The 14,510-nt window shown below is 35.2% G+C and overlaps 2 protein-coding genes across 3 annotated transcripts; both read right to left on the bottom strand.

Annotated features, from left to right (window-relative positions):
- Nucleotides 1-197: 197 nt before the first annotated feature.
- LOC125204229 lies at nt 198-5,557 on the bottom strand. 2 transcript variants are annotated; one of them, XM_048102826.1, is made up of 7 exons: nt 5,426-5,557; nt 4,983-5,054; nt 1,804-2,407; nt 1,070-1,521; nt 924-992; nt 632-830; nt 198-508 (listed from the first exon to the last, which is right to left on the bottom strand). In XM_048102826.1, the coding sequence occupies exons 2-7, from the start codon at nt 4,983-4,985 to the stop codon at nt 438-440; spliced, it is 1,398 nt and encodes a 465-aa protein (XP_047958783.1). In that variant the 5' UTR covers nt 4,986-5,054; nt 5,426-5,557; the 3' UTR covers nt 198-437. The 2 variants fall into 2 exon arrangements, with proteins under 2 accessions (XP_047958783.1, XP_047958782.1); XM_048102825.1 differs by having other exon boundaries at nt 1,070-2,407.
- A 3,233-nt stretch (nt 5,558-8,790) lies between these two features.
- LOC125204230 (serine/threonine-protein kinase D6PKL2) lies at nt 8,791-11,026 on the bottom strand. Its single transcript, XM_048102827.1, has 2 exons — nt 9,992-11,026; nt 8,791-9,762 (listed from the first exon to the last, which is right to left on the bottom strand). The coding sequence occupies exons 1-2, from the start codon at nt 10,648-10,650 to the stop codon at nt 8,871-8,873; spliced, it is 1,551 nt and encodes a 516-aa protein (XP_047958784.1). The 5' UTR covers nt 10,651-11,026; the 3' UTR covers nt 8,791-8,870.
- Nucleotides 11,027-14,510: the final 3,484 nt, after the last annotated feature.

Below are 14,510 nucleotides of genomic sequence, written 5' to 3'. Positions count from 1 at the left end.
GATAGGATGATAACTAGCTTAATGTAGTAACTCAGTACATAAAAAATGCCAATAAAAAGACACATAGTTGACAGTTGACGAATTATCAAAGATATCACAATAAACTAATTATCATTTGACTAAACCCTGTGACAGAATATGGAAAGAAATGGGATTCAAGATGTAAGGATGGCACAAAAATTGTAAGCAGAATGAGCTTATAGCAGAAAAATAAGCATTTATTGATCACTGAGAAGATCTCCCGTGAAAAAGATACTGTAGTTTAGATAGAACTGAAAAGTACTGTAAAAAAAAAAGTTTCACACCCAAAATAGAAAACAGATTGACTATCGACATCGACTATCGACAAATCTAATGTTCCAGAGTTGATTGATTCCTACTGTCATTTTCACAAGCTAGGTGGACAACAGTTATCAACAGGCCTCAGAGGTGACATATTAGGATTGCGCGACCAACTCATCCCTTCCGTAAATGCGTTTAAGCTCTTTGGATGCAGCTTTATATGATGCTGAAATGAAATTTTACAGCTCAATGAGGTCAGAGGTGAAAAACCAATGCTCATCATATGTAGAAATTAAAACAGCGTTATATCCTTATCTAATTCTTGGATGAGTAAACAGATGAGTCTCACCTTTCCAAATATCGAAGTTTTTCTGATTGACTGCGGATCCTGTTATATTTAGCATCACGTCAAAGAGCATTTCCTGAGGGGTGTTCTTCAGTTCTTGGACAGCTGCGTAAATTGTCTTCCCGTTCTCAAAGTAAATATGGTTGTTAGGGTGTTTGGTTTTGCAACCAGCATGACGCTCAAACTCAAAAGCATTGACAGCCTGCACATTGCAAGTTGGGATACAAAGTTAGCAGAAGAGCACATTCAGCATATGACGAAGGAAAGTATCAATAAAAGTATAAAAGACGTTAACCTTTGTAAGCTTGCAATCCTTGCAGCTACACATGTAACCAGTCCCTTTCACCACTCCTCTGAGATTTTTCTGCAAGGACAGATGCTCATGGTTAGTATAAAGTAACCTAGAATGGAATGGAAAAAAGAATGATAATCTCCCTTTACCTCTCGCGACCATGAAACATATTTCACTGGAACCCCGTCAAGAATGCCAGTGGACAACAAGCTTTTAACATTTGTAGGAAAGTTATTTGACGATCCCTTTTTTGTCTTCACAACATTATTCTTGGCAGCACCATCTGGCCCGGAAGAAGATGGCGGGATATCATTTTCACTTAGCTGATCTGTAGTATCTTTTTGCCCCAATCCCTCAGAAGAGAGAGCAGAGGATTGATTTAGCAAACCACCATAGCTAGTTATGAGCCTGCCAGAGCGTTCCATCTCCTCAACAATATTCTGAAGGCCTCCGTATACTATGGTAGTTTCATCACCCTTCCTAGAGTGCTCAGCCATTGATAGGATGCTCGAATTTTCTTTATGGTAGAGAGCTCCCAACGAAGAAACAGCAGCATCCTGCTGACCTTGAAAAGTTATATGTGGATCCCCCTTATTAGGACCTGCAGACATGAAAGTCTCATTTAGTTTGCTGTAGAAAGGGTCCAGCGCAAATGGATTCTCCTGGCCCCTATTGTATGGAGGCAAAACAGATGAAAAACTGCCGTTTTCCTTTCCATAGTGCTCTCCTAGGGCATTAACATTGTAATTCCCTCTGTTTAAGGCCTGACCAATCGACAGTACATTGTTATCTGTCCCGTTATAGTACTGATTGGAGAGCATAAAATTCCCATCTATCTTGCTGGAGGAGTTTCCAAGTGAAACAAAGCTTTTGTCTAGCTTACTGTAAGCAGGATCCACTGAAATAGTCCCCGCTGCAGTATTATAAGTAGGTCCACTAAACATATTGTTAGTCCTTCGAAATGCGCTGGTCATAGCATCATTCTTCTCTCCATGGACAAAGGTACTTCGCCCTAACTCAGGCCTGCAATTCTCTGGTATCCGTACCTCATGGACTTTTACTTTCCTAGGTCCGGAGTTCATACGCAAAGAGTCATTGCCTGCATGAGACATGGTTAAATAAACCAATGAGTCATTTCCAAATTGGTTCCCTGGTTCCTTCCTTTCCATATTCAAGGAAGCAGCATTGGATGGGTTATTCTTATCAGCCACATTAGAACTCCGCACAGGCTTGGGGTTGAACAGGTTCTGGGTTAGGTTTTCAGATTGAAAGTTGGAATCATCATGCCACAAAGAACTTTCCATAGCTACAGGCCCTGAAGTTTCTTTAAAAGGCTGTACTGTTTGCTTCTTTCTAGCACTTAACTCCTGCTCAAAAGAATCCATAAACCACTGATGAGGACGTTTCTGATCAAGTCTTGTTGAAGTTTCATAACAAGTCTCCCCATTAGCCACAGAACCAGAGCTATTCGGCAACCAAATGTTGTTCTGAAAAGAATGCCAACACCAAGTGAGACTTTTATTTACTAAACGGCAAAAAATAACAATACCAACCAACTAAGGAGAGAATATTGAATGCCACAGACTTTAAAGTTTGGAAAATATTGCTCACATGGGAAAGGAAGTTTCTAAATATTGTGCGGGCTAATGAGTCATCAATTAAAGTAGGAGTAATAAATATTGTGCGGGCACACTATAAATATTAAAAGTCTAATCTCTAAATATGGCCCACACTCCTAATCTGAAACAAATTACTACGAGGCCAGTGGAAAAATCCATCCAGAACTCACCAAGGCAAAAGGCACACTATAAATATTAAAACTCTAATCTCTAAAGGTGACCCACATTCCTAATCTAAACAAATTACTAATACATGCCAACTCTAATAAACCCTAACTCCTAACTGATACGAATAACTCATAATTAATAATTCATCACCGTAGCAATCGCTATCTTAAAGAATATTATTGATAAATGTCCACATGGAAAGTAAACTGTGATATACTCAAAAGTCAAAAGTACATATAACTACAAAGAAATTTAATGCAAACAGGTCTTCTGGACATGAAACTGAATTAAACACAAAGGAAGAGAATTTATGATAACAGTGATTAAAGACAACAACACAGTATCATGTGGAATAGAAAGAAAGAAAGAAAGAAAGAAAGAAAGAAAGATAATATCCTGAATAAAGTTCTGAAGCACATGGAATCATTCTACAATCTTCGGGACAACATATTTGGCAGCAACATTTAGTTACATACATACATTACTTATCAGGGATATTTTCTTCAACTGAACTACATTGTTGAATATGTTAATGATAAACCTGACATATGGATCAGTTTAGGAAATTTCCGTGACCACAGACAGCATACTCAAGCTGAACACAAAATATCGTACAATGTGAATTTTAAAGGGATATGCACTTGTATATACATGAAGGAAACTAAATGCATCTGATACACAATTCATGATTTTTTAACATGCACATGTACTGGGTAAAGTGTAGACCCCTAACAGAGTGCACAACATAACTGCAAATAATAGTTCGTGCTTTTGTAGATTGATTTTCTTGATGTGGGAGATTACATCAAGGACACTTGCTTCCTCAAAGAATATTTGCTTATTTTGTAGAGTATTACGTAAAATTAAGATAAGTGAAAATGATGGCATCAAGGAGCCATAATGTAAAGGCAATGAATTTCATTAAAATTTCCAATAGAGATCGTACCAACATCGCGGTGGGGGGGGGGAGCAGTATATATCTACGTAAGTAATTGTTATTCAACCCTCAGACGCCATAGAACATTAAGCAATGTGAGAAACCCATACACTCTGTGTTCACTTTTTGAGGATACCATGCATCTATCTACTTTCATTACTTTTGTGTACACACAACATGGAAACACATGCAAAAAAATGACTTGTGCTTATTGAATACAAGGAGATATTGGTACTCAAAGGATTCATTGTGGCTTCTTCTCTTTAGAGTTTAGCATTTAATAACAAGTTTGTTTTATTTCAGGCAATAGCTGGAATTGTCGTCACTCAGCAGAAATGTTTCTAGGTAAGGGTAATTAAATCCTGCATTAATAGTAGTTATTTCTGATATGTATGCCTATATGCCACGTGGTGGTTATCGAGTTTGACAGCAAATTCAACTTTGTTATGAAATTAATATGGAGACAATGCAATATGAAAAATCTTAAACCATATCTTTCTGTGTTACAGTGCAAAAAAATCCTGATAACTAATGCAATCTGATCATGTTCGTTAATCATAATCGTTGATCAATCATTCACGTATCAGTTCATTAACGCTTGCCTGACCTAATAGGCACAATGATATAATCTCTACTGGATACCAATAATCTTGGTAACCGGCATGTTGATTTGCGCCAATTAAATCTGGACACCATGAAAGGAAGTAATATAAAAGTGATGATCATGGAATCTCCCTACAACTTTCGATATAACCGTTAGATTTTACTTTTTGTAGTCCTGTTACATTGCATGAAACTTCATCTCTAGGTATTATTATTACTTTTCGACACAATAGACAGATCTACTTGTTGTTCCAATGTTAAAGTGGCAAACCTAGTTCTCAGATATGAAAAGGAACTATGCTCTGCCAACATTTCTAGATGCCAACCTCTATAAATAAGCAGAAAAAAAAAACTTATATGCTGGACTTTAAGCAGATCTACATCCATGTAAGGACATATCCACACATACACACCGGGAAGTAGATTTTATCAGTATATCAAACTACTCAAGAAGAGTTTCATCATCATATCAACGCCAATCAATCGACTAAGAAACATGTTACAAAAACAAACTCTTTTAAGCATTTTCAAACTCACTTATCCAAAAATCAAGCGCACATTGATAGGTTTCATTAGCAGAGGTTCATATATCACAATTAACAACATTTAAGACAATGAATCATCTCAAACAGTATTAGAGAACAAATATTCATACAGCACAAGAACAGCCAGCAACTAAATAAAATAAACCCTACAACAATTGAACCAAATCTGAGTCAAATGAGTGAGTCTTACCATCTTGAAACCTTTTGTTTGAAATCGCAAATCTCAGCTCACAGCAACTCCTGATCTCTTCTGGCTGGCTAGCTGCCCATGCAACAAAAAAGACCAATGTCAACACCACATAAAAACAATTGAATGAATTAAAGATCAAAGCATTCCAGCATTCCATCAAATTAACATCTACTTAACCTAAAAAACAAATAGAGAAACTCAGTCATAACCAACACAATTTTCTTAAACCCTTAAAATCATCAAACATTTCGCACAGAGAAAAACAAAGCACATCAATAACGATTGTAACGATTCACATGCAATGAATGAATAAAATGAGCCTGAGAATCACACAAATTTGATCAGAAATGGAGTTCACAACCCTAAAAAAAATGGACTAGCAGCCACAAGCAACAGCAAGAGTATTAATGATCAATTCATTTCTGCTCTGGCGAATGTTTTACCTTCTTCTGAAACTAATGCACACTGATCGGCGCCAAGATTCTCCGGCCACGCCAAGCCGGAGAAGGAAAGGAATCGTTTTTTGGGTTTTTTAAAACAGTATTTAATTATTAAAATTTTGCAAAAAATGCGAGAAACAAGTACACTGAATTCAGAGAAATTGAGCGAGGCTTTTAAACTGAGACGATGGATTCTCTGCGACGCGGACCACCGTGGTCACCCCCAATTTTTCCACCACGTGGCGCAAGGGCGAAAGCGCGCTCACAAATTAGAAGCTGGGGAAATAATCAGCTGCGGGCGCAGCATTAATATTTCTAACCTAATTGGCCACAGATCTCGTGTAGCAAATTGTCATTAACATAAATATTTATCTATATAAGTTGATTCGATTTTTTTCAACTCGAAAATTTGAATTTTCTAAAAGTTAAATTAGAATTAAATTGAATTATTTGAAAATTTATTAATCGACCAAATTTTAAAATCATGTGTGTTTTACCAATAAAATAAAGTGTTTTAAAAACTAAAATTTGAATAGTACTAGTACAAATTATGAATTAAAGACAGCTAACCCTTTTTAATTTGAGTATGAATAACGTATTATGCTCAAAATTGTGATTCACATGAGACACAAAAATATGAAAAAAATTAGAAGCAGAATTTTATAATTGTTAAATGTTCCGTCAAAATAGTGCTAGATGTAAGAAAGTTCAACAATTTAGGGGTTAATTCTTATTTACCTGTTAGATAGTCCAATAACATTTAAAAATTATTTATTGGGCTTTTTAGGAAAATAGTTGTGCAATTAATATAAAAAATATTTAATCTATTCATCCTGATTCTTATCTGTCCAAATTATCTCAAGAGTCAAACCTTATCTCGAGTTATCTACAGTCATCCCAAGTAATTTAAATCTTTTTCATTTATAAAGAGAAAATATATTTAAACTCTCCTAGTTTTTTCTCTTCTTTTTCTATACTTTCTAGCCATAAAAAATTATCTCTATCTTTTTATTATCTTCCATCCCTTAAAAGTAGTCTCGTATTCTAAAATGGGAAGAACTCTCAATTTTTATTCCGCACTTTTTTTTACTCTTTTATTTATTTATTTTTTTTCTCTTGTACTTTACTCTACTTATTTTATTTTATTTTCAATTTTATTTTTATACTTAACCATTAAACACCATTTTCTTAATATTCATGTGTAAAAGAAATTACTCAAATAAAATAAGACATAGGAAAAAAATTTACAATCGATAAATTGTCAATGGTATTGTACACCAAAATTCTATAAATTTGAATTATTTGGCAACAAAATTCCCATTTCTATAAAATCTTATAAAGTTATGGCTTTTTAACAAAAAAATAATAGTACTAAATTTAATATAAAATTATACTCCCTCCGTCCCGCTTTAGCAGTCTCATTGACTTTTCTGCCCTCTTTTTGTAAAAATGATAAAAAATAGTTAAAGAGGATAAATGGTAAATTAAGAGAGAATAATATAGAGAAGAGTCTTATATACATTATTGTCTCTTACTTTACCATTTCTCCACTTTAACTATTTTTTTTATCATTTTTATAAAAAGAGAGCAGAAAAGTCAATGAGACTGGTAAAGCGGAGTGAGTAATATTTTATAGGCAATTAACACAATAATATTGTTATAACCGTATACCGTTGGGATGAGAATGTTAGTCAATCTCTAATAATCTTACTTTTATGATAAAAGAAAAAAATGATTATATAATACAAATTGCAGATAAGATCGACTTAATGAGTTCATAACCAGACAAGGTATAGATAATATTATGCATCATGACTTACAAAATTTACGTATTTTTCAAATTAGTTTTATTGGTATTAGTATTACTTTTGGTGTTGCGTTTTTGCTACGCAATTTTTGTGTAGTAAAAGGAAATAAATACTCAATAAATACTAAGTTCAAATTTGTTTATCTCTCAAAAAAAAAATTCACGATTAGTTCTTTTTAAAATTCTTTATCTTTTAGAAAAATGTATACAAAATATTTGATACAGAACATAATTCACAACGGTCAAAGATAGTTGATATAGCAATTGTGATTAATGCAATTTGAGGATTCTATAAAAGGAGTGTGATAAAAATGAGCTGTATCTAATTGAGCATTTGGAGATGTGTATGTGAGTCATGTGACATAATTTGACTTGATTCAAAGAACAATACTTTGCTAGGCTATATAGTAAATGTACTAATGTAGGACTATTATTTCCATCTAAAAAACATAGTTATATACAATCAATCAAATACACTGCCATAAACCAATTGGTGATGAACAAAAACTTACAAAATTAAAATGACTTCAACTCTCTTATATTGGCATTTACAAATATAATCGGCATAGTTTAAATGTCGATTTGAAAAATGCAAATATACTAATCCAATTTTGCAATAATTACATGTTTTCAAATCCATCAAGGAAAAATTCTTTTTGCCAGCCCAACAACCCAAGCTTGTTTTGTCAGCTCTAATTGAAAACTAATTTAGCATTTTCATTTAAAGCCCATCTCAGCTCGGGCTGAATAGTGCAAAGAGAAAACATTATTTCTTCCACTTTCTTAACTTCGGCCCGAAAACATTATATCCAACTCGTTAAACAAATGGGTCCCTCGGCCCGAAAGCTCTAATTATACTGTGGGATTATCAATTTGGAGGATAGTTTGGTCATTTTGCTTTTGAGCCATGCTTTCTCATTATCTTTCTAAACAAACATTGCTTTAAACTTCACGTAGTCTTATGTAGTCAATAGGCTTTATAAAAACACACATGTATTATGTAAAGACAAAAAGGGCCAAAAAATAGTAGTCTTTGGCATTTCTGTAAAGTTGAAAAAGATGACTCCATTCATCCTGGAAAAAGCACATTTAAGTAGAGCAACAAAACCATCTCTCTCTTTTCTTTCTCTCTCTCTAAAGATAAAAGCCTGTGTAGAGAAGAATAAAAACATCTCCAGAATGATTCAGGTGAAAGAGCAGAATCCCAAAGATTAAAGCACTGCCACAAAAATTCCATTTCTAAATTGACATTGACACTTGTTCAACTCTGTTTTTAAACGGTTTCATCACTTGTCCCTTTCAATTTGTTCTTTTTATTGGAATCCACACATAAAGCAACCATCATTCCACCTCACTTCACCACTCCACCAATTAAATAGTGCCAAAAATATTGCAATGAAACTAAAAGAGAGAAAAAAGTGACCAAGAATTGTGAAGATGCAGACAAATTTCCCCCTTTCTCAGAAAAAAAAAATGCTGTGTGAGCTGCCTCTGTCATTCCCTGAAGCTCATCATCATCATCTTACCAACAGCATGCTTTCTTTAATTAAACACAGAGAGATTATGAAAAAAGAATTGCTAAAATTAGACTAGAAATCAAGCACAAAGTTACATAATACTACAACAGTTTGGAGTGTTTTTTCAGAAGAATTCAAAGTCTAAATAAGGGCCAGATGACCTTTCTGAATCAGTAGCACTCTTGTTAGACGACAGCAACGACGACTTCAACGTCTGGTTGAGCGAGGCGAGATCCAACGGCTTGGGGATCTGAGGAGGCGTCGTGCCACGGATAAGCGCCCAATTCACACTTTCGAAGAAAGGGTGCTGCTTTATCTCTGTGGCTCCTCTTTTGGACCCTAGTCTCTTTTGCGGGTCCTTTGCAAGCAGGCCTCGGATCAGATCCTTCGCAGCAAAGCTGATCGATGAGCCTTCCGGGAACTTCAACGGCTGCCCCACGACGTTGAACAGAGTTTCCCTGTTGCCATTTCCTTTAAATGGAGTCTTCCCGTGGAGGAGCTCGTATAAGAAAATCCCAAACGTCCACCAGTCAACAGCGCTGCCATGGCCGTCTCCTCTGACGATCTCAGGGGCTAGGTACTCGTGTGTCCCGACAAAGGACATGGAACGGGCCCCAGTTGGCTCTGCCACGAGCACTGGGAGGGAGTCCGAGCTCACTGGAGGTATTCTTGTTCGTGCTGCTGTTCGTTCACCTCTTGGTTTTGTTGATTTTGAGGTGAAAAGGCGGGGCTTGAAGCAAGACGGCTGGAAGCAAGAGGGCTCGACACAAACGGGCAGTTTGCAGGCCGGGTCAATGCAGGACGGCTGGATGCAATACGAGGAGATCATACAAGATGCGCCATCACCAGACGTGAGAAGAGTCGGGTTCACATAGCATCTCAACGACAGATCAAAATCGGATAACATGATGTGGCCGTCATCCCGGACTAGAACGTTTTCGGGCTTCAAGTCTCGATAGACGACTCCCATCATATGAAGATACTCAAGCGCAAGCAACACTTCCGAAGCATAGAATCTATCAACAAAACACCAACCAACATAACATAAGATAAAGCAAACAGCAACCAATAACCAGTAAACTCTACTTCAGTAAATCCATTTCTGCAATTCAATAGCATAAAGTAGCAACATACAAACTTCAAAACATCAACAAATTATGAATCTAATTCATCTTAACTAAGCTAATTAAGCGATTATCAATTCAATCAATGAGAACTGAAAAGAGAGGGGCTTAAAAATCAAACCTTGCAGCTTGCTCGTCGAAATGCTTCCCGGGCTGTCGCTGGCGGAGCAAATGCAGGTCGCCGCCGCTGCAGAACTCCATGAGCAAGCACGAGAACTTGTCCGTTTCAAAATGGGAATACAGAGTAGGAAGAAAAGGGTGATCCAACAAACCAAGAATGTCCCTCTCCGTTTGAGCCCTGGCCACTTTCTTCCTACTCACAAGCATCCCTTTATCCATCACTTTCATAGCAAAGAGGCACCCAGCGCTCCTCAGCTCGGCCAGATAAACGCTCCCAATATCCCCAAATCCCAATTTCTTCATCAGCCTAAAATGCCCTAATCCCAGCTCCCCATCTTTAGCCTGCACGCACTGAATCGCATCCCACCTCCTGTCATTAGCCATGTGCGGCTTCGAAGGGCAGAGGCTCCTGGAGCTGGCCTCGTTGGCGTCGCCGCCGTTGACGGAGCTCAAGCTGCTGCTCATCTCACTCTCATCGGCATTGACCAAAGAATCGTTCTTGACGTCAATCTGCTTGTCGACGAAGCATACGCCGTCGCTGATTTTGCTGGAGCTGGTGTCGTCGGTGCTGCTGCAGAAGTCAATGCTGGGGCTGTTGTGGATGGTTAGGTCGTGAAAACTGACCTTGAGGGAAATGGGGTCGTGCGTGGAGGTGGTCATGATTTGGGGGGAACGGAAAGTGTTTGATGAAATGAGTGAGAGAGGGAGAGGGTATAAAGGAGAGAAGGAGATGGTCAAATGAGGTTTTGGGAAATTGGGGACGCCGAGGCAGTCAAAGAGAGAGAGATGCGGGCGCCAAGAGAGAGTTAAGAGAGGGCATTCAAATTTGAAAAATGTGGGTTTTGGTTTTGGGAGTTGAGAGGCCCAATGAATTTTGGTGGGTGGATTTTTCTTGGCTGCAGAAATGAGAAATCCTCTCTCTCTTCTTATCTCTCTGCAGTGATACGTTGTTTAAGGAAGGAATGGAACAGCTTGGAGACAAATTATATAGGGCTTGCAAACATGTGCTTACATTATACATACAAAACGGGGGGTACTGTCGGAGGTGGCTACAAAGAGGAGAGAGAGAGAGAGAGAGATGGAGAGGGAGACTAAATAGATTTTCAATTATTAAAATTTTTGTTTTTATTTTGTGGTTTTGAATGATACTAGGAGTACTATTTTATTGTTGATTTTATGTGTATTTACATGTTTGGGGTTGGATTGGTTTGGGAAATTAAATTATCTAATGTCGAAAGATCGATTTTTGTTGGATTTTTAGGACAAAATTGACTCGTCGAAGATTGACAAATAGATATTTATTTATTCATATTCGTAGCAGTTGTAGATGTCGAAAGAGAAGTGTTATGAATGTGCATCGATTGGTCACTTTGTTACAATTTGTCGCATGTACTTTATTTGTTTTCCCATGTGCCTTTCGATTCTTGTAGTCTGTGTTAATTGGTTGTTAACATTACTGTACTGATGCTAGCATAAAGTGAGTTGTCATGTGTTAATTCGAGTATCACAGTTGTGTTACATTCTTTGTTTTTTGGAGTTATTCTCGTGCTATTTCCAACAATGTCCGCACAAATGACAGATGTCTGATCTCAATTTAGAATCTATTTGTAAAATTTAATTTTTATTTTAAAAATTAAATACTACTATTAATAAGGTAGGAACAAATTAAGCTACTAGAGAAAAAAAACGGTAAATAAATATGTTTGATGATACTCGGATTTTTAATTTTAATTTGATTTCTTTATTTAATTCTTAAAAGATAGTTAGATTCAAGCCAAAGTTTCTTAGTGTAGCAAATATTTCATGTCTTTACAATTTTTTCTCTTGTATTGTTTCTTTCAATACCAAATCTATTAATATATGGAGTATTTATTATTTTAGTAAACTACAATTAAAATAGTTGGTAAATTCAAAAACAAAAAATTCAAAATTTGATTTTCGGAATATTTATCTGGCGTATGATAAATGGTCCATCTATATATTTATTCATGTGGGACAGGCTTATAAATATCACAATTAATAGTCAACCAAATTCTATCTATATTATAGACATAAAACCGATTTCGGCCATTTATAGTTTGAACCAACATTTTTTAAAAAACTCGCAAAATATTTTAAAAATAAAAAAAGATGCAGATGTTATATTTTCAAAAAATAATTGAATAGTTGCCTGTGCTAACAGTAACAGCTCACATATATTGATTTCATTTCATACATGAAAACGATTGATGGAGTTGTCAACAGTGTAATTCCTGTGAATCAAATTAAATTGAAAAATTAAATATTACATTGTGATCATTTTTTCAAACAAAATCTACAAATACAATTTAAATTAAGATAATATAGCTATTAAACTAAATATACTTAAACGTGGACAATCAATTTAGACGTGATTTAGAGACAAGTTAAGCAAAAAAAAAAAAAAAAAAAAAAAAAACAATCGAGACGTGTTTTACCCAACCTTCACAAATAAATGTCATTAATGATGGCTTAAATTGGTTGTTATAGATTTAATTTTGCAGCCATTCTAAATGCAGCCATGTTAAATAAAGTGTGTATACATAAATTTCCCTTTTTTTGCTTATTTTTTATTAATATTTTTAATTTAAATATATTATGTGGTCTCATTACTTTTATGTTAGAATTTTTATGATAGAACATCATGTATAAAATGAAAGTAGAAATGTGTATATAAAGATGCAACAATGCAGAATAATATTTATGAATATATTATCTATTTTTGTTTTATGTGTTAATTATTTGTTATAAAATATAGAGTGCTGAAATAATTAAAATTGCTCCCGGCTATGAACTTTATTATGATAAGTTAATCAGTCAAAATAAATTAATTTATTGTTATAATAATAAGATGTCAACATTGCACACCGCAAATGTTTTATGGCTGGTATTAAAATTTTCAGCCTATCAGGGATACGATTAACAAATAACAACTGTAAGATTTTTTATTGTATCAAGAATTGATACATTTAATAAACTTACTAAAGTTTCTTTATATATATTGTTATAATTTGAAATCTTGGATACGAATACGATTAACAACCGTAAGGTTTTTATGGATTATTGTTTCAAGAATGGAAACATTTTTAAAATTTACTAAAATTTATTTGTTCATATTGTTATAGGGAGTACTACAATGACAACCAAAATGAAATGACAACCTGCCAGTACCACCAACGAGGACTATTAGGGCATCCATAATGGGGCAGATTATACGACGCCCTAAGTCCCGCCCTATGCACCGCCACATTAGCATTTTATCCTCCGCCTCTTCCACCTGCAATGGGCGGACTATAGCCCGCCCTAAGCCCCGCCCTAAGCATTTTACTTATTATTTGAATATTTAAACACTACAAAAATTCATTAATCCTATTTTTTATGTTTGCAAATATATCAATTAGCAAGAATAAAAATATAAAAACACCACAAATTAAAGGCATATCCTATTGTTAGTATTTATTTTTTATATTTTATGCTTGCAAATATGGAAATCGTCGGAATTCATAATTGAATTTAAAGAGAAATTGAGATGGGGAAGAGAGTAAAGTGAAATGTGTGAAATGAAGTAAAAAAATTGGTGATATATATAGAAGAAAATATATAAAAAAAAAAAAAGAAAAAAAAAAAAAGAAAAATGTGTCTATAGTCCGCCCTATAGTCCGTCCCCCCTGCAATGGGGCGGACTATAGGCCGGACTATGCAAAAATGTGTGCATAGTCCGCAGGCGATGCATAGTCCGCGGACTAAGGAATGAGCTTAGGGCGGGTTGCTGCAATGGAGGACTAAGGGGCGGACGATGCATCGTCCATCGCATCGTCCGCCCCATTGTGGATGCCCTTAGATTTATGAGTAGATTCAACCTTAATCTGCCATGTGACATTCTTGTTTGCATATGTATCGCAGATTGTTTGATTATTTCTGGTTTCGTATATAAGATTGCTTGGAACCATATGTTGAGTTGCATGTCTATGTATCACAGATTGCTTAGCTATGTATCGCAGTCTCACAGATTACTTGTCTAAGTTGTCATTTTAACTATGATGTCACCATAGTTCTCTTATTTCGTATTCTTGGTTACTTGGAAGTTGGAACCGCATATCATGTTGCTTGAAGATTACTTGCTTAGGTTAACATTGATAACTATAGTGTCACCATAATGCACTCATATTATTATAATACCAATTTCCATGCATACGATTATGAAGTGTAAGATTTTTAAGTATTGTTCTCTCAAGAAGGATACATTTATTAAGTTTACTAAAATTTCTTTATCTATATAATGCTATTTTTATTCAAATATGTGCAGTTACTATAATATGGTTTTTATTTTATTTTATATTTTATATCTATATAAATGAAGGAAAACTAAACCCATTATAAAAATTCCATTTTTTTAAAATTCAAATGTCAAAGGAAGACATTAGACATGAATATAATTTCACAGTGCACACTGATGACTTATAGCCCCAATTCCATTTTGTTTAATGTATTTATTTATTTGA

The sequence above is a fragment of the Salvia hispanica genome, chromosome 2, assembly GCF_023119035.1.
Source record: "Salvia hispanica cultivar TCC Black 2014 chromosome 2, UniMelb_Shisp_WGS_1.0, whole genome shotgun sequence".
Lineage (NCBI taxonomy): Eukaryota > Viridiplantae > Streptophyta > Magnoliopsida > Lamiales > Lamiaceae > Salvia > Salvia hispanica.
This window is presented reverse-complemented; position numbering and strand designations above follow the sequence as displayed.